The sequence below is a fragment of the Parambassis ranga genome, chromosome 10 (genome assembly GCF_900634625.1).
Source record: "Parambassis ranga chromosome 10, fParRan2.1, whole genome shotgun sequence".
In the NCBI taxonomy this organism is placed as follows: Eukaryota; Metazoa; Chordata; class Actinopteri; family Ambassidae; genus Parambassis; species Parambassis ranga.
In genome coordinates this window covers 5,501,059-5,520,290 of record NC_041031.1, presented here as the reverse complement: position 1 = coordinate 5,520,290, position 19,232 = coordinate 5,501,059, and the positions used below count along the sequence as shown (strand labels likewise).

The 19,232-nt window shown below is 41.1% G+C and overlaps 2 protein-coding genes across 2 annotated transcripts; both read right to left on the bottom strand.

Moving 5' to 3' along the window:
* Window positions 1-6,916: 6,916 nt before the first annotated feature.
* tmem271 (transmembrane protein 271) lies at window positions 6,917-7,950 on the bottom strand. Its single transcript, XM_028416750.1, has one exon. It carries the CDS (start codon window positions 7,948-7,950, stop codon window positions 7,159-7,161), a length of 792 nt encoding a protein of 263 aa, XP_028272551.1. The 3' UTR covers window positions 6,917-7,158.
* A 6,526-nt stretch (window positions 7,951-14,476) lies between these two features.
* Window positions 14,477-18,575, bottom strand: fnta (farnesyltransferase, CAAX box, subunit alpha). The gene is made up of 9 exons (XM_028416288.1): window positions 18,400-18,575; window positions 17,876-17,961; window positions 17,627-17,741; window positions 16,762-16,866; window positions 16,497-16,623; window positions 16,120-16,268; window positions 15,820-15,882; window positions 15,368-15,560; window positions 14,477-15,253 (listed from the first exon to the last, which is right to left on the bottom strand). Exons 1-9 carry the CDS (start codon window positions 18,525-18,527, stop codon window positions 15,086-15,088), a joined length of 1,134 nt encoding a protein of 377 aa, XP_028272089.1. The 5' UTR covers window positions 18,528-18,575; the 3' UTR covers window positions 14,477-15,085.
* Window positions 18,576-19,232: the final 657 nt, after the last annotated feature.

The following is a 19,232-nucleotide window of genomic DNA, read 5'->3' as shown; positions in this document are numbered from 1 at the left end:
CCTAGAAGCCTGTTTGTGAAAGTGCATAAATCATGATGTTATAAATCCGTCAGCATCTTGCACCTCCTCAGCCTGTATGCAGATGCATATCTGAAGCATGTTGATTTGTATGTGCTCCTCGTCGCTCTATCATGTGAAATAGGAATGAGCCCTGCCTGTCTGTCCAGCAGAAAAATACAGAACTAATTACAGGAGTCGAGCAGCTGGAGAGCTAAATTGAAGTTGTGCCTTTGAGTTGAGCTTTCCCTGTGAAGGCGACCTTACCTCAGCTGCACCGCGCCGTTCTTTTGATGCTCCAGGAGTTGTCTGCTAAGTGGCAGATGGCCGGGAGCCAAAGAGGTTATTGCAAGTTTGGAGTTGGCTCCCTCTGAAAAACACAGCCACTGCAGGATCTATTGATTGACGCACGACTCACTCTGTGGCTGCAGATGCTGCCAGGGTTCCCCTTCTCCCTTCACTGCATCTCTGCCATGCTTTCTGTTCCAAGATACTGAGAGGAATCCAGCTCACTAAAACTCTGCTCACTTGTTAAGAAGCCTGGAGGGAAACACTTTCTGTTTGCATAAAATTACTGCTGGCTTGACTTCCAAAGCTGAGGAGAAGCTGCTTATTAACCCGTCATTAACACCATCCCACCGTCTGCACAGGGACGTTTTGATTGATAAATCATCTGACCAGATGTTTCTGTTAGCATGTCCAAACCACGCAATAATACAGAGGCAACTCTGTAAACACTTACTTATAATATATAGCTCTATATTCAGAATAATATTGGAGCATCTCTCTGGGAAAAGTTTTAGGTGAGAAATGAGGCACTCAGCAGCTTTATTAACAGGCATGGGGGAAATGGATCACAACAAACTAGCCAACAGTTAGCATTAATATAAAATGTCTCCCCAGCAAATGGTGCTCGTTAGGCTGCAGAAAAATGGAGTAAACATATCTGGTGAATTTGGGTGAGTGTAAATAAAAAACAATCCATAAACAGTAAAAAAGAGCATTCAGTCAATCAGCAGATCAGTGACGATCAACCTCTGTCAGTGTGGACAGTGGGTTTTTTTTTCATCTGTAAAAACTTTGCTATTAGTCCATTTTTAAATCAGACAATGCAGCTGCACATGGACATGTTAAATAATATACATGTCTCAGGATGTGTTGGAGAATTGACTGACCAACAACCATGCTGTAACACCAAGTCAAATCAAATGGATTTCATCAGCAGGTGGAGTTTGACAGTTTAAGATTTTCTGCTAAAATAAATTAAGCATGTTGTCCTGTGAGTTAATGTTAACACACAACCTGTGTATAAACTATAAGATGAACTACACCTGTGTGGCATTATGCAGCCACTATGAATTACCTTTGTTAGTTAAAAGCAGCTGCAGAAACAGCTGAGATGGGTGAAGTGAGCTCAGAGAAAAGGTCAATCATTGTTGTTTGCACTGCCTGTGAAAAATCAACCTCTCACTCTCCCATCCTCTGCGGCAGAATATATCATCGGAAAAGTTCCTAAATGAAAACAGAAAGTGCACAGGTAGACAGAAAAAACATCTGCAGATGGTTGTGCCGCATAGATAAAGAGAAAATGGAAGAAAAAAAAAACAGAGAGACGACAAACAGCTGCTTGGTTCGCTTCAGAAAGCAACAAGAATCACTAGATACAAGCGACTTCACACACCATTCAAAACAGGAGCCACCAGCGTGTGTACAGACAGAGAGAGAGTGACACAGCAGAAACCATTCATGGGCTCAAAGAATCAGACTGCTGGGATTACATTCGCAAAAGAGCATGCACAGAAAGACAGCAGCTTTTATGGACCTTTGTCATTTTTAGATGAGACTGAATTCAAATTTACAGTTTGTGTGGGAAAGAAAAGATGAAGCAGAGCACACAAAGGGTGGAGTACTGTAAAGGGTGGGGGTGTCAGTCTGAGGTTATTTTACTCACAAATCTACAGATGCATTTAAAATGCATTTAAAATAACAGAAAATAATCTTTCATCCACTGGAATAACATTTTTCCTGCCATAGAATGGACCTTAATCCCACAGATTACCTGTGATGTCACAGACTTTTAATGTACAATTCAATTTTATTTGTCATACTTTTAAATTGCATAGCTATTTTATACATTTAAACCTGATTTTGTTTAACAAGTTTCTTTGTGCTATCATTCTTTAAATGATTAAATATATAATCATTACAATATAATATAATGACATCCACGCACACTGTATAGATGCACAGCTGTAGCTTCAATGACACCAGTCATAGAGGCATAAACAGCTTTTGATCCTGACATCACACAGCTAATTCATAATGAGAGGCCCAACGCTGTTGCTCCTTTTAAAAAAATAAATAAATAAGTAAATACAAATCTGGATCTTTAATGTTTAGAATTAGAGATTATAAAGAAGAATGAAGCTTCTGAGAAATTGGCACAAGTAGGACTAATTGCTTGAAAGCCCACACAAAGGTAATGAAGCCAGTTTTTGTCAGGAAAGGCCTGTTGTTGGTCTTTAAAAGCCACTGGAGCTTTTCCAGACTCAACTTTCTCTGGCAACTGCACACCGCAAATGGATGTGTTTCTAATGAAAGGCTTTTAAGGGGTATTGATTTTTTTTTTCATAAGTATGACTGGCAGGTTTTGTCCTTGACATGCATTCAGACCAGTATGCAGATGTGGAGGGAAATATTTAATAGAAGATATTTGTGCATCTGAGCTTTTCAGCTTTTTGCAGCACACATATTAATCCCTCCGCTTGACCACCTGCAGGAGTAGCTTTTAAAAGGTCATTACATTCATATTAACGAGCTAATTGTCTAACCAAGTCTCGCCAAAGACGCTTTTTTGATCTCACTTTCTGGCCTCAGGGCTCAGCTGAACTGCTCCCTCCTGTCCACATACATCACTCATCCAGATATCTGCAGTGTAATCACTTGTGCAGAAACCCTCGTTCATATCCCTCAGAGTGAGGAACTTTCAGATGCAAGTCAGCGTTTCTTTATACTTTGTGTGACCAGAGCTGCCGGCTGTCATTACACTAATGCAGCACCACTATCCAACAAAGGATCTGCCACCAGGAGCGGACCATAGAGGGAACACAGATTGTAAGATAATGGTCTGCCCTACATTACAATGTGACATGTCTTGGCTTTTTTAAAATGTGCAGTTACTCATCATTATACTCTTTGAAGCAGCAGGATTTTTCTTATATTAGAAACAGTTTCCTGATCTCTTCCCAGGCAGCTAATATTTTAGCAATAATGGAAGTGCTCTCTTGCAGATCCACTGTCAATGGTCAACGATCAGTGATTACTTATTAGATTAAGTAGATGTTTTAACCCTCAGAACTCAACTTTTTGGGCATTTTTTTCCATTTCTGTCACATTTGTGTGTTTATTTCTCACTGCAATATAAAGAGCTGCACCTCTGTGGAGAAACAAAACAGGCCCTATGTGCAGTGTAACTGTGTTATGCCTATGATTATTGATTAAGACACAACAGAAAACTGCATCTAGACATGATATAAATACTACATTTTTCATTTTTACAGCAGTTTGTCACTTTGTTCTGCACATTAGCTGTAGGGAGCCTGCAGACTAAGAGAGTGGGTCAATCATGGCACCTAAAGCGGGTCGCCTCAGCTCTTCATGGAGCAGCATGCATGGTGGACATCAGTTAAGACACTATACTGGAGAAATACAGCAGAGATTTATGTTTTCTCTCCCAGCGAACGAGCAGGTGACATTTGTTAACGAGCACAGTGATGTACGAGATGCATTTGCCATGACAGACAGCAGGTTATAAACTGCTCCCACAGTGATGACTTTTAGAAAGTTAGTCTCTCCCTCTGTTACTTGTGAGCATGAGTGCACTTTTTCATTCTGTAATTGCGTCTGATAGAGCTGATATTTACACGCTGGATAAAATGAGTCAGACCAAGCTGAGAGTTTCTTTTTTATCTGGCCTCAGGAGCCGAAGTGTGTTTTTGTGCCACTGACAGAAAAAAAAAGTGAAATGAAATTTTGGTGGAGAAATTATGATAATTTGAAGAGTGGTTTCATTTGAACAAACACCCGTTTCAATTTGCTGTTACCTCCATTAGCACACCTAAATAACATCCCTCTCTCATTTCAGAGGGAAAGCAATAAGGTACTTAGAAAACATTTATCTTAGGAGAAATTCAGTCGGTGCATTGTTAACTTGCCACTTCAGCTTCATGTGTTAAAATAACCGAATCACTTCTACAGCATGTTTGTGAGGTGCTATCATCTCCATACATAACTGGTGCATAATTAGCAGAAGGTCCTGTGATCCCTGCACTGCAATCACATAATATGATGTAGACCAACTGATCATAGTGGTTTGCTCTACAGCAGCACTACATCATGCCTCTCAGTAACATGCTTAGGTAAGCATTCATGCAGGCAGTTCAGTTTGATAACATAGAAACTAATCATATATTTTCTATGAGAAATGTTTTCAGTATACACCAAACTAAAATACAAGATCATATATTGATGGCAGGGTCCATTTTTCTACCTCAAATTAAACTCACTGGTTTTATAGTACTCTGAGGTCCTAATAGAAGCGTTACCATGCTCATACTTCATTTTTTATGAAAACTTTAATTCATGTTAATGTTTTAAAGTAAAATATGTCTCCATAATGAGCAACTTATCTGCATTTGTGATCACGTTTGAGGTGCAGGTAAAAAAAAAATACAATTTAGTTTTTTTAATAATATATTAAAGTGTGTGACTGTGTAAAAAACTTTAAAAACTTTCTGACTCAACAATCACATGGAAAATGGATGTGTGAAATAACTCTAATTGTGAGTGGTCCAGTGATTTATTGGGATGATCATACAGCCATACAGTGTTGGATTTTGGATTTTTTTATGCTGCATTCAGCTTCCGAAAGCTTTCTTTCCAAAGCTTTCAGTAAACTAAAATAACACCTATTTTGGCTTTGGTTATTGGATGTTGGAACATTTCGAATAACAAGCCCAACACATAATGGAAATACATAATAGAAGCAGCACTGCATCATCGCACCAGCTCCCTGCACCGTGGTCTTTACGAACTGTGATATTTTACTATGTTTCTAACTGCTATGAGCTGAGAGACACATTCGTACAAAAAGGAACAATAAAGCCATCAAAAAAAGAAAAAAACAGACACCAGGAACAACCTGAAATATATCCAGGTCAGGTGACTCATTAAGCCCACAGTGAGACTGCTGACCTGGGTGTCTGGACTGTGGGTCAGCTGCCTTATTTGTGCTGCTGGAGACTTTTGTTTTGAAAGGGTCTGAATCTGAAGTCCGTGTTTTCTGCAGCAGGTGTCTTTTACCCTTAGCTTTGTTTGTATCTTTCTTTGGACAGCACTCTATGAATGTCCCCACAGACCTCTTTTGTTCTCCAGTAAGTTACTGAGTTAATCTTAGGTTATGGCAACAATTTTTTACAGCCAGGAGACTCAAGAGGGATGAAAAAGGGAGCAGAGATTTCTCTCTCTCTCTCTCTCTTTGGCACACAAAGCACAGCCTAAGCAGAATGAGGGAGTGGAAGGCATCATCACACCGTTTTGAAAAGGATAAGAGGAGGATTATTACAGAGAGCTGGTGAAGTACTTCTTAAAGTTTGTTTATCACAGAGTGCTCGTCAAAGTGCCCCCAGAAAGACATTCAGCCATGGATGCTCATTTGAGTGCCATTATTTCAGGAAAAGGGACCATTTCAATTTAGTTCACCACAGAGCAGTGTTGTCTGAAGGTGGGCGCAAAATAATGACAGCCAAATCTATCATCAGTCTCATGTCACCGCTCTCGCTGTTAAGTGAAATTAGTAACAGTGAGGTTGAAAGCTTTTCATGGTCCACAGAGGATCCACGCTGAGGGCTGATGTGCTTATTTGTATTTGCTGAAGTTTATAAAGTTGATTACAAGTCACATCTAATTCAACAATATGGAAAGCAGCTCTGCACAGCTAGATTTTGTTTTTTGTTTTTTAAATTGGGAACAGTGTGTTATGATATCAACATAGACTGCAGGGCCCATCTGGGATGCATTAAAAAAATCCCCTAAATAAGGGATTTTGTCTCATTACACCTAACAAATAAGTTGTCTGCTGGTCCTACTAAACCCCACGCATCATCATCATCTGCCACCAGAACAGCTGCATCATATAGTCTGGGTCTCCAGAGAGGAAACTTTCCAAAGTATATATATATATATATATATATATATATATATATATAAAACTCTATGGTGATGTCACAATGATGTCATCAGTGTTTTCTCAGCTTAGGTTTGAAGACTTAAACATTGCAAAATGAAAGTCTTAGTTAGAAACAGTTGGTTTAGACTACAAGCTTAAAATGTCCATAGGTAATAAAGGCCTTTTTAAGTTTACAGTTGCATTATGGGAAATGTAGTTTTCCTGTTTTTTGCTCATATAAAAGTCCAGGCTGTGCTTGATTTTGCTGAATTATACTTTTTAATTTATTTTATTGTTTTTTTTTTCACTCTGCCCCTTTTTAGCCCTCCCATAAAATTGCAATAGTGACACCACTTTAAGCTGATGAGCCCTTTAACGTTGTAGCATGGTGATGTGGTTCCTATAATAACTTAGCAGGACAATGTTTAATGATGTTCAGTGATTCGTTTTATCGCATCAAAATGATAGGTTCATTAAATACACTGCAGCAGCTACACAGGATTCAAAAGATTTTTTGTTTTCAAGTTTCGATTAAACACACCATTACAGAGATTTCCAGAAACCCATAGCAGCAGCTTCATGACTTCAAGTGAGTGAGGTTAAATACACATTTTATTCACAAGTAAAAACAGCAAACATTCAGAACACAAACTGTTTTGTTATACGAGCAAGCTGTTGCGTTTATGGGCCATGATCTGCCTGCACTGTCTATCTACATCAGTCTGACTGGTGGTGCACGATAGTGTAAGATATCAGGATCAGATGTGAGAAAATATCAGAATCAGAATCAGGTGAATGTAAATCCACTGCTGCTGTCCTCCTGTGTAACTTACTGCTTTTTGTTGGAGGAAGAAGAGGAAGAAGGGGGTTGTTTAAGCACTAAGTCATTGATTGTCACAGCAGAGGGAAGCGCTGTCGGGGCTGCTCCGGAGCGGCTATGTGTTGCATGCCTCAACGGGGAAAATGTCTTCGTATGCGGGCGGCAGTTCACTGGGGATCGGGTAAGAGAAAGGGAAGCAATGGTTGAGCTCCGGGTCCGTGGGCGAGTACCCCGGCAGCTCCATTGACGGGTGTCCCCCGCACTGCACTTCTGCACCTGTCTCGTCAAACACATTAAAAACACCCAAATTGATGTAAGACACCGGCTGGAAATCCGCCGAGGAGCAGTCCCGCTCCTCACTGAAGATGATGGCCCCTGCGCGCTGCCTCTGACACTGTCTGCTCCTAGAAAACTGCGCTGTTTTGTACCTTTTGATGATCACCAGGTTGATGAGCCCGAGGAGGCACTCCAAGGTGCTGAGAACAGTGGAGATGACCAGACTCCGCTGGTAATCCCGCAGCTGCTCGCAGGCAGGATTCACAATCACAGAGTGGAAGCAGTAATGGGAATATTTCCTCTCCACAAGAGAAGCCGTGTCCCCGTCCACCACCGCGCCGGAGAAGGCAGTGAGGACACCCAACAAGAAGACCACAACACCGAGGAGAAAGAAATTCCTGCAGCCTGGCTTCTCCATGCAAAAGAGCAGAGCGCAACCCAGCAGGACCTGCCCGATGCCCACAAGTAGCCCGGAGTAGAAAGCCCCGGCCGCGGCGCCGAGGTGGAAATGTGCTTTCACCGTAGATCCCAGCGAGACGCATCTTAATCCAACGACAACTTCGCTCAGGGCGCACACGAAGAGGAGGGTACTGGAGAAGACGGTGCACAGTCCTTTCCCACTCAACTTCATTATATTCCACCTCTGCCGCTCTCGATCCCTCTCCCCCCTTCTTCATCCTCCTTCGTCCTCTCCTTCGTCTCCTCTGGAAGCACTCTCACATTGGGACATCATCTGCCGGTGAGTCCTCCGGTTCAGAGCGGGCGATCCTCGCCGCTGCGGCGTCTCTCTCGCATCCCCGCCGCTTTACCGGAATATATAAATAGTTAATGGCTCCTGTCTGCACTTATCGATAATCCATACGCCACAAAAGATCACTTTATCCCAACACAGCAGCTCATCAGCCTCCTGAAACACACCAAAAGTTTTCCCCCGTCTGTCTCCTTCTTGAGGGAGTCATCTGCAGTCTGCCAAGTCGCTGGGTTGAATACTGTGTGGCGGTTTGTGGCAGAGAAGGAGGCGGCTGTTAGAACCTGAGATGACCAATGACCAGTGACCCACAGACACTCCCACAGGGACTTTAAATGTACACCAGGTGCCACGCAGACTTCATAGCATCATGAAAATGTGCAAACAATCACCAGCAGTAAACAAAAATCACGTGGCTTTCAGCAGCATTCATTTCTCTACACGCCCTTAAAAACCTCAGAACGTTTCAACTACTAGATACCAAAAGTCGTGTTGGCTACATTCAGGGTGTGATTTGTGTGTGACATCGTGGATGAGGTTTATCACGTGGATCTTCCTGGAAATCACAGCAGCATCAGTAACATGAGCCGAGGCTGTGCGCTGTCCGTGGTGCTGAAACATCCAGCTCAGGCTAGCTGGCAGCTGACTGCACACCTCAACATCCACCTCACAGCCAGCACACAAAAAAATATTAAACAGGTTGTGTAGGTAGTGGGGTTTTTCTTTTAATTAAATGCACAAATGACCTTGGCATGGACTGGATAGAACCAAAGAGAGAGAAGGAAAGAAGCAAATGAAGGATCACAGGGTGGATTAGTGTTTGGAGACATTCTTTTGGTACCAAAACAAATGTAGAAGGACATACTGCATGAGTCATCCCAAGTCCATGCTGCAATGCCTGACAGAAGCTGCAGCCCACAGTCTAAAAGTAAATGTTTGTGTGTGAAGTCCAGTATGGTTCCTATTAAAAGACAAACAGGGCAGCAGATGAAGGGGTATTCCATACGCCCCTGGGTTTCAGATTAAGAATACCTTTGCTTTATTAGTCCCGCAATGGGGAAATTGCATACATTGTTTAATAATGAATCATTGTTGAACATGTAACAATAACATTTCAGATCTTATTTTGACCTAAAACTCATATTCAGACTTACAGGACTGAAAAGAGCGGCTTAAAGGTTAACAGTCAACACACTGTGAGGCACAGAGGCTTTGAGCTAGAAGCTAACATAACATGGTGATGTTAAGTAACTTTAGCTATAATGTTTATTATAAAATAATAAAGTAGGCTAATTCAAGTCAGGAAAACCAGAGAGAAAAGGACTAGCAGTAAGCTAAGCTAAAAAAGTTGGCTTGTTAGAATGATAGCATCTTCTTGAGGGAAACATCAATATCTGAACAATTCCATGGCCTTCAGGAGTAATTGTTCTTCAAACCACAACCTTATGTTGGCACTAAAGGTAAACCCATGCTGTTGGGCACAGATGACAAAATTTTATGACAATCCATTCAAAGGCTGTGGGAACATTTTAGCCTATAGAGCACAGAGGTGTGGACTGACCGACAGACTGACATTGCCATGTTTCTAAAATAATTAAAAACACAGAGGTGTCACTGATCCAGAGCGAGCTGAAAATTAGTTTCTAAACTTCAGTCCACCCTGTGAAGGAAGTTGAAGGATCTGTAAAATGATTTTATGTGTGACCTGCTGGCAGAATCCTGCAGGATGCTGGGAGTGGATTGTTTCCAGTTCATTTTACCTGGACGCAGAATCTCTCAGAGGACAAACACAAGATTTTGACTTAATTAACCAAACGTTTTTGCAGGTGCAAGTGGGAGAAATACACCAAGGAAAGGTCGTCTATCCATTCATCACAATGAGCCACCTCATTGACTGTACCAGCACAGCTGCCAGTGAGTGTGAGTGTCACTGTAATTAGGTCATTACTACATTGCATAGGTTTGTGGATAAGAAAGGTACTGTGAATGATGAGTCGATGATCTGCTGATTAGTTGATTGATTGGCAGTCCTGCTTGCTGGCAGTGTGTTCTGCCAGTGTGGGTGAGTCAATTGGCAGGACTGTGGATGTCAACACTATCAGCAGCCCCACTGTGGTGAGTGGAACTGTCACTTCACAGAGTTTGACATAAACATCCCAGGTGTCAGCAGGATAAAAACAGCCCTGAGTGCTTCTTTCTGTTACAGTATTGTATAATGTCCACGCTTTGTGTGGCAACTGATTCAAAGCCATTTTCACATTTGTTGTTCCATTATGTGGGCGTTGTGAAGCCTTTTGAGAATGGAACTGTGATTAAGAGCTATACAAATATACTTGGACCAGCCAGGACTTTTGGTGAACACACAGGAGGAGCAGTCACAGGTACACAGCAAGTATTTTAATGTTAGGGAAAGCTACTGGATTCAATCGCCCGACAAGTCTGATGAGGCAGAAGTTGTTAACAGCATATGTCTTTTATTAGGATGCCAGTGGAGCCCTGCTCACCTCTATAACACAGATAATTTCCTTATCATGGTCACAAACCTGGAAGACAATATTACTGAAGGGTAAAGTAATTCCCCTGGTAATAGGTAAGATCAGGCTTCACACACAAGGATGCAAGAGGTGAAGGTCTGAAACTAGCTTAATTTCAGTGTGGAGGACATGCAGAGAGAGGCCTAAACTTGACTCACTACATGTTGCTGTGTGGTGTGTGTGTGTGTGTGTGTGCAAGTGTTTAGAGCCCTTTAGTTCAGCTGTGCCAAGTGTCGGCTGTGAAGGGACTGCTCCGGCATCTCATGCAGTTTTACAGCAGCAGTTACAACAGTGGTGACAGGTCAGCCTGTAAAATCCTGTGTTAGCCTATAAATATTAATGCATCTCCACTGCTGGTGGCTGGAGGGACTCGAACAACATTTATCCGAAAGAAGAACTGAGCTCAAACTATAAAAATCAATACAGAGGCTGAAGACCTTTCTGAGCAGGTTCAGACCAGGGACATCAAATAAACAGGACTGTGAGAGCAGTAAACAAAGCAGCAAGGAGAGTATTGTCCATTCCTTATAGTACAATCACATTTTTAATGTGTTTTAATCACCTAATTATGGAAATGTTCGCATCATGCAGTGGAAGGTTAAACTGCAGTGTTATTTATTAAGAATGGATCAGATCACTGTAAAAAGTTGTTCTTTGATATATAATAAGAATATAATCCCTCCGTTCTCCTCAGCTCCACAGAGATTTTCAGCCTTTTGATTTTCCAGCACACTTCATCTGCTCGTATCGACCTCATTTATAGCTGGTGTTGGTTCTGGCTCAGATAAATCCACTGCATGCTCCCAGCACAAAGCAGGCAGATAGAAAACAATGGGTTTGCTGATAAAAATAGAATTATCTGCTAACAAGACCTTTTGAAGTAAGCTGATGGTGAAAAGGCTGGGCTTAAATGAACCAAAACACAAATAAAAACAGTCGTTCTTTATGTATACAGAATGAAGCCACCAAAAGAAACGCAGCTTTTTACTGCAGGATTATTGCTGTTTTTTTAAATACCATTATATATTTTAAAAACATACTTCAAATGAAGACCAAAAACAGCCATCTTTATGAGACAAAGAGTCAATAGAAAGTAAAGAAACCTAACAGGGACTAAGCAGAGATGGAAACCCTCAAGAGGGTGGAGGCCCTCAAGATATTCAGCAACTAGCCACCATTACAGTGGCTAGATTCCGTAATGGACGGTCAGCAGTGCTGGTCAAATACACATAAAACTTCCTCTCACAATGTAAATCAAAAGTTTGTTTAGCTTTTTTACTTACTTACTGTATTATATAGAGTGATTGGTTTGCATGCAGTGACTTTTAATGAAAGAACCTCTAGGCAACTCTGTTTTCAAAGAGTAAAACTAAAGGGCACAAAGTTAGGGTGACATTTAGAACAAGAGTTTAAATCATAAATACTACCGGGGACAGTTCATGCTGGAGCTGGAGCGGGAGCACCAGCGCTTATTTAACGATCACACTTTATTTTGTAAATTTGTTGTGCCTAAGAAATGAAATCAGGCTGGTCTGGAGACAGCAGGTGCAGAAACTTGATGAATACCTTCACTCCACATTCAGCATCATCACTTTGACTGTTGTGCACTGCTTCAAGGGGGATGCATAGTGGTCTTTTTTTAAGGATTTTAATAGAGTGTTCTGTATTCCAGAGCTGAGCTGAGATGATGATGATAGTAATTGATGGTCAGACAATTAGTAAGATAAAGAAGGTGACAGGTGGTGATCACTCTTATGAGTTTTATTCCCTTCGGTATCCCCACTTTTGTGTTAATGATAAGCTGAGCTCTCCAACAGGTCTTCATTGGTCTGTGGTGACAGTATATTAATTCGTTTCTACGCATGTTTCCAGGACATCACATGCATAATTTTGTCATTAATTTTGTTGTAATTCTTTAGATTTTTTTGCATTTTTACTGCAAGAGAATGTTTTTCTCTTTCAATTACACTCTAGAATACAGATGGACTGTATTTCCAACCTATCTTGCTTGATGATAAAATGAGGCAGAAGATACATCACATGGAGTCAGGACTCCATTTTCAATTTCATTTTTATTTCTATAGCATCTTTTACAATAACAATACACTCTGGAACTTTACAAAGTCCCAGAGCCTGAACCCTGAGCAGGCACTTTAAGGAAAGCTCCTCTTTAACAGGAAGAAACCTTGAGCACGACCCGGCCATCAGCCGGAGGGTCCCCACCTTCATCTTCAATGGATCATGTTTGTGTCCCCTGGCGACGTAGGCCTATAGCAGCATAACTAGCACCAAGGCTACGGGTTAGTTAACCCTAGCTGTGCCAGTAGCCATATCTACAAAATAACCATAGACACACCTATCAGGCCTATTACACTATGGCTTACTCTAGCTGTACAGGCTTTGTTAAGCAGAAACGTAGAACAGGAGAAATATGATCCTTCGTGCTGGTTCCTGTAGGTACTCTCACTGCTGCATTCTGGATCAGCTGCAGGCTATTTAGAGAGGAATGTGGATGTTCTGATAATATTGAGTCTAGAAGTGACGCATGCATGGATATGTTTTTCAGCATCACACTGAGATAGGATGCTCCTGATCTTAGCAATATTATGGAGGTGAAAGGAGGCGGTCTTAGAGACCTGTTTGATACGTGGGAAAAGTGACACATCCTGGTCAAAAATGTCTCAGAGGTTCCTCACAGTCATACTGGAGGCCAAAGGAGCGCCATCTAGACAATATTATCAGATAATCTTGTCCTGAGATGTTCAGAACCTAAAACAATGACCTCAGTTTTGTCTCAATTCAATAGCAAGAAAATAGGAGTCATCCAGTCCTTTAAGTCCATAAAACATGACTGACGTTTTTACACGTGCTGCATGGCTTTGGCATCAGCGCCCCCATGTCTCAATGTAAAACAAGCACAAGGCTGACTCCTTCATTCAGAATCCCACACAGTATTATCGCTGCTTATTCCAACCTTTTAAAGAAAACTCCTGTCTCAGATCCAAGGTGGATCTGATCCAGGGCTCTGCACCAATACAATGATCTAATGCTAATCCACCGTGTCTGCGCATGTGTTTTTTTTTTTAAAGCAGGCAGTGGCAGCTCGAGCCAGAACTGCTGTTATGGATATGACATACAGATGTGTTCTTTACCTGCTGATGACTCCCACAGCACGCAGACTGCAGGGGAACCTGGGTGGTTTGTTTGGACTAGTGCTGGATTTAATTAGTACTTTAGTTACACTCGGTCTGGAACACTTGCTGTTTTTTTTTGCATCAGAATGATGCAGTCAGTACCTGAGTTGTTTTGTTTAACAACTTCAAACAGAGAGGCTAATATTCCTGTTCAGTTAAGTATCTACTTTGAAATCACACAGATATATCTAACAAATATAACATTTCAGGAGAGAAATCCTTCATCTGACCAGTATGTTTGACTCATGTATCACTCTCAGGCTCAGTTGTGTCATAACCGCTGATGACGTGAACAGTGTCCTCCACACTGAGGAGAAAAAGCAGTCCTACAGGGGCTGTAATTACAGATTGCTAAAAACAGGCTGCTGGGTTAGAAAGTGTGGAGGAGATGAATTGTGCTGTAGTGCCAGTAGAAGTAGAAACAGCTGCATCTAGTGGAGTAAATCCATTTTCCAGCTCAGAGGGAGTCCAGGACATGAGGTGTCAATACACATGCTGTGTGAACAGAGGCTGCTCGCTTCAGTTTCCTCCCAGCAGCACAGAGCTGAGGCCCAAACAGAGCAAACTCTGCCCAATAACGGGAAAAAAAGGCTCATTTAAAGGTGGCGGTATAGATTAGGAAAAAAGAAACTGTGATGGTGCAAAAGTCATTGATCAGAATGCAGCAGCAGCATCCTGTTCTTCATCTCAACTGCTTTATTATCACAGAAAAAAACTGTTGTACAAACCAAAATGTCAGTATTACTACAAACTGTTATCTTTGTGTCTTCAACACAGAAACATAATTTCTCTGACCAACAACAAAGAATAAACACATGTTGCAGGATTTATTGTGTTAATAGTGGGTTTGCATGCAAACAGCTGTCCCAATTAGAGTCTCATTAGGAATTCAGTAACTAACATGTGTCCATCAAATCAATTCAAACTAACTTATGAATTAAACAAAACGTCAAAGCGCTCCTAATTATATGTATTTTTCAGATCTCAAATTGTCACTACCAACCAACAATCAAGACTATAAACTGGACATTGATGCAAACACACTTAGAGGTGTATAAGAATCCTAATTATATATTCCAACAGGATGACGACTATCTGATAAATCTGAATTTTTTTTGTTGCTCTTCTGATGCAAATATAATTAGTATGAGTAAGGTTTCAGACTCAACACATAATTTTTTGAAAATTCTTCAACAATATACATTAAAACAGTATGCAGTAATGTTAATTCTGCTGACAGTATTAATGAAGCAGGACAGGGAGTGGAAATGGTTCAAGTCTCTTGCAGGTCTAGCTGGCCTCCTGCTGTTCACCAGCAGGGACTGATGGCTCGGGATTGTCCGCCGCAGGTTCATCAGAAGGATCATTGCCTCCGTATTTGCTCTTTAAAGAACGTCCCAAAAACTGCCAGTACTCCTTACGAATGGTGTCCTTCTCCTGTGCCAGGAGTTCACAAATCTTCACAAAGGGGAAGAACGCACACACACAACAAAAGTTTAAACAAGATTAATGAATAATTTCGAGCTTTGAATGTAAAAAAAGGTCAAATTCGGAATTTTCACAGAGACTTACTTTCAGAGCTTTTGTCAAAGTTTCCTTTTGTTCCTCTTCCTCCACGTTTTCCTTTTGGGTGCTGTTCTCCAAGGCATCCTCGTAGCAATCAAACAGAAATGCAAGAAGATAAGGTGAACAATGTGTCTCCTTCAGCTCCAGAACTCTCTCCAACAGGCCGGGCTGAGTTGACAGACCTCTGTCTTGCAGCATCCTTCAGGGGAAAAAGGAAGGAAAGGAGCAGAAGATCCAGTCAGTTTCTATGATTAATAACTAAATCTCCAGCTGCTATGACCTCTGCAGCGTGCCATTTAACTTAGCTATGTCTGAATATTAACAAAAAAATAATTAATTAAAAAAATATTAATAAAAATAAGTTATTCATAACTTAGGAAAAAAAAGAAACTTTTTTGCAGATTTATTTAAATGCAAGTAAAATAAAAGAAAACATACTAATGTGTTTCACATCTTACCCTTTCAAATAATTCCATGCACTTTCATTGTGAGGAGCCTTCTTGATCTGGGTCAGACAATACCTTACACAAAGAGAGGGAATTCAGAAAGTGGATGCAGCAAAAAAACCAATGAATGTGCAAAGTCATCTTTTTACTGTATTCACCATTTTGGCTTGCTATTTTACTTTAAGTGAACTTTGTTGCTTCCTCAACACTTCAACATCTAGAAATAGTCTATTTATAGTACGAAGTCATTATTTCAAACCTGCAAACTAACTCTGTGTCCCAACAGCCAGAGCTTCAGGGAAATGCACTTACTGAATTTCTCTCTCCACTATGGCTGGTCCAGAGAAGCCTGTAGTGTGAGAAATGACAAAATGCCTTTGGTTCCACGCAGAGTTATTCCTCACATCTTCTTCCAGAAGACTCTCCACAAATTCCAGCTCGTTGTCCCACAGTTTGTACTCCTAAAGGTCAAATAAGACAAATGTGGACAACAAACTTGTTTATGTAATCATACTGATTTTTTTGTAGTGGCCATGCAATGCATGAAAATGACCAGAGAGGGACTCAACAACAACAACAAAACACCAAATGAATTAAGTGAAAGATTCAGTCTGGCAGAGGCTCGATGTGGGCAGAAAACTGGATCTCTGCATTTACTCGTGAAGCCAGACTCTAAAAGCAACACCTACCTGGATGACCCACTGTCTGTGCTGCCAGGCGTGGTAGTTCTTTGCATCCTGGCTGAGAATGTCCGCGATGAACTCCAGTTCCTCAGAGGGGTCATTCAACCACTCTACCACCATACGTCTGTGATGCCTGGAAGAAAGAGAGTGGAACACATGCATACCCTGCTTTTTCATTACAGTGAAAGATTTCCCCGCTCCCACCCGCCCTCTTCTCTTCAACCCCCGCAGACAGAGAGATTCGATCTGAAATGAATTTGCCAGCACTCACCAGACTTGATAGTTTTTTGGTTGCTCCTCAATGATGGCTGTAATGTACCTCATTTCCTCCCTCAGGTCCTTGGTTAGGGCTTGCAGTAGTACTCGTCTGTAGTGCCTGGACAATCACAAACCCAATGTTCAGACACATTTTTATATTGTAATTGCAAATCAAACTGTGAGATTGAAAACAGTCATCAATTTAGTCATTTCTAAAAACAACAATATGGATTAACTGCAGAGTATGTGTATGTTTGTGAGTTAAGTCTAAATCAGCTGGAGCAGTGACTACTATAACATATGATTTTCAACATGATTAATGGAACTTAGCGAAAGTTCAATCAGGAAGACCTTCTATATTTCTTACTTATGTTGCAAACTTCCTGGGCCACTCACTCCTCCCTCTTCTTATATTAGCGCTCTCCTCCCTTCCTTTTCATACCTTCTTTTACTCTCTCTCCCCTTTCTACCACTCTAGTCAGCTGATTGGTAGAAGCACCTCCTTCTTCTATCAGTGACCACATCCTAGCTCAAGCAGCCAATCGCATTTGAGCATAAAATTTAGTAATAAGCCCTCCTCAACCCCAGGCACCACCAGTCAGAAGCCCAGACCAGCTCAGCTTCTGATCCTCCCCTTCATCCAGCTCCTCTCCACCACCACCAGGTCTAGACCCTGGGGGAAATGTATTTTCGTCTGTGTCAACTCTCTTTCTCCCCCTTTATCGGATGATGTCACATCAGGGTCTATACGCCAAATCACATTTTATTGTACCTAACCAAACATATTGGTATGTTTTTGTTACCTGGTCTCTCCGATTCTGATTGGAATAATATCATTGAATACAGTTTTTCACAATCCGAACAAGTAACATTCTCACCAGACTGTGTAATTCGCAGCATTCAACTCAATAGCCTCAGATGTCAAAGCAAAGGCCCGTTCACTTCTTTCATCCTTCTTGAGGAGTGCACGAAAATAGTCATACACATCTGAGACTGTTGGAAGAAAAACAATGCCAACAATCAGTCATATCTTCTGTGATTATATTTTGACATACAAATAAAGTTATTTATGAGAGGTGAGTCTTGAATTTCAATGCTTAATTCTCATCAGTTACTAACAATCTTACACTTCTCAGAGTAGGCGATCTTCACTACAGGAGTTGGTCCATCATCCTGTGGAACGGGCTCCAGGTCAGCCCACTCCTTTCTGTCTCTGAAACACAAAAACACGGGGGTGGTTTTCCTGGCTGGGATACTGCCTCAGAGTTGATGTAGCTGTATTACGCCATTTATAAGTAACAGAACTGTGTAAATCCGTGGTTGATGCTATAGCCAGCAACTGATCTCTTAAAAAGTTCACTATCATCCTGATCAATATATCCATTAGATACTTGTCTTAGGCTGGGATGAACTTACAGAGATTGCCCATCCAATTAGCTCAGCGCTGTTACTGAGTTATAAGTGGTAAACATTGATTTTACAACTTGTGGTAATGTTACTGCGTGACAAGACAGACATTTACTAAAAAGTAATCTACCATTAACACTTTAAGTTTATTTATGTAATACTTTTAAGTATTTTCCGTTAGAGCAGCTACAAAAGCTAAGTTAGCCTTCCATACATTTAGAGAAATCGAGAAGCAAAACACTACCTGTAAAACATATATCGAGTCGGGTCAACGACATAATCACTGTCGAGGTGGTCCTCGGCCTCAACATTAAAGTCCGTGTCTTCTTTAAGGTCTACAGATTCATTTGAAGTTTCCTCGACACCTGACATTGCTAACTAGCTCGTTTAGCCGCTCCTGTGTTCCGTGAGGAAGAAGACATACGTCACATCCGGTTCAGATCATAAGGTTGCATTCACGCACTTACGCACTGTAGGAATTTTTCCGATAATAGCTGTCGTTTAGCTCTTACTTTCTATGGAATACTCCTCACGTATTATTAATGGCACAACAATTTTTTCGGATACTCGAGCTATAGTGTTATGTTAGAGAGTAGGATACCAAGATAGAGGATAACACGTTTCAAATGTCTCGGCACTTGAGGCAAAAGTTATTTTTGAAGCTGACAGGACAAACAAGACTATTGCCATTTTCTAAAAAAACTGAACCACTGAGCTTTAAAGATATACAGTATGTCCAGATTTACTTTGTGGCTCCCTCTTATGGAAAAGTTCTGTTGTTTTTGTATTTGAACTAAACAACATGCATTTTATAGAAAGAACAGTATAACAAAACACACTGTTAGAGCAAAACCGTCAGGGGACTCCCTGAACTTTAGGGTTGTGTGTTTGCATTTGTACCATCAAGAGGAATAATACAGTGATGGCTATGAGAGCAAAATGACTGACAAGGCAATGACTTAGGGAGGAGTTGGGATTGAACCACCAACCTTCTGGTTATTGGACAACCCTGCTATACCACCCAAAACTAGTGAAATCAGGTAGGAATGGTTGTAATATTTTGGCTCCTTAGCATAA

Excerpts from the sequence above, each read along its gene's own strand:
- tmem271 (XM_028416750.1), bottom strand. The coding sequence starts at position 7,950 with ATGAAGTTGAGTGGGAAAGGACTGTGCACCGTCTTCTCCAGTACCCTC.
- fnta (XM_028416288.1), bottom strand. The coding sequence starts at position 18,527 with ATGTCAGGTGTCGAGGAAACTTCAAATGAATCTGTAGACCTTAAAGAA. Across the intron at positions 16,867-17,626 it reads GCTGCGAATTACACAGTCTG|GCACTACAGACGAGTACTAC; the intron begins GTGAGAATGTTA and ends GTGATTGTCCAG. Across the intron at positions 16,624-16,761 it reads CCAAAAAACTATCAAGTCTG|GCATCACAGACGTATGGTGG; the intron begins GTGAGTGCTGGC and ends TCTTTCTTCCAG.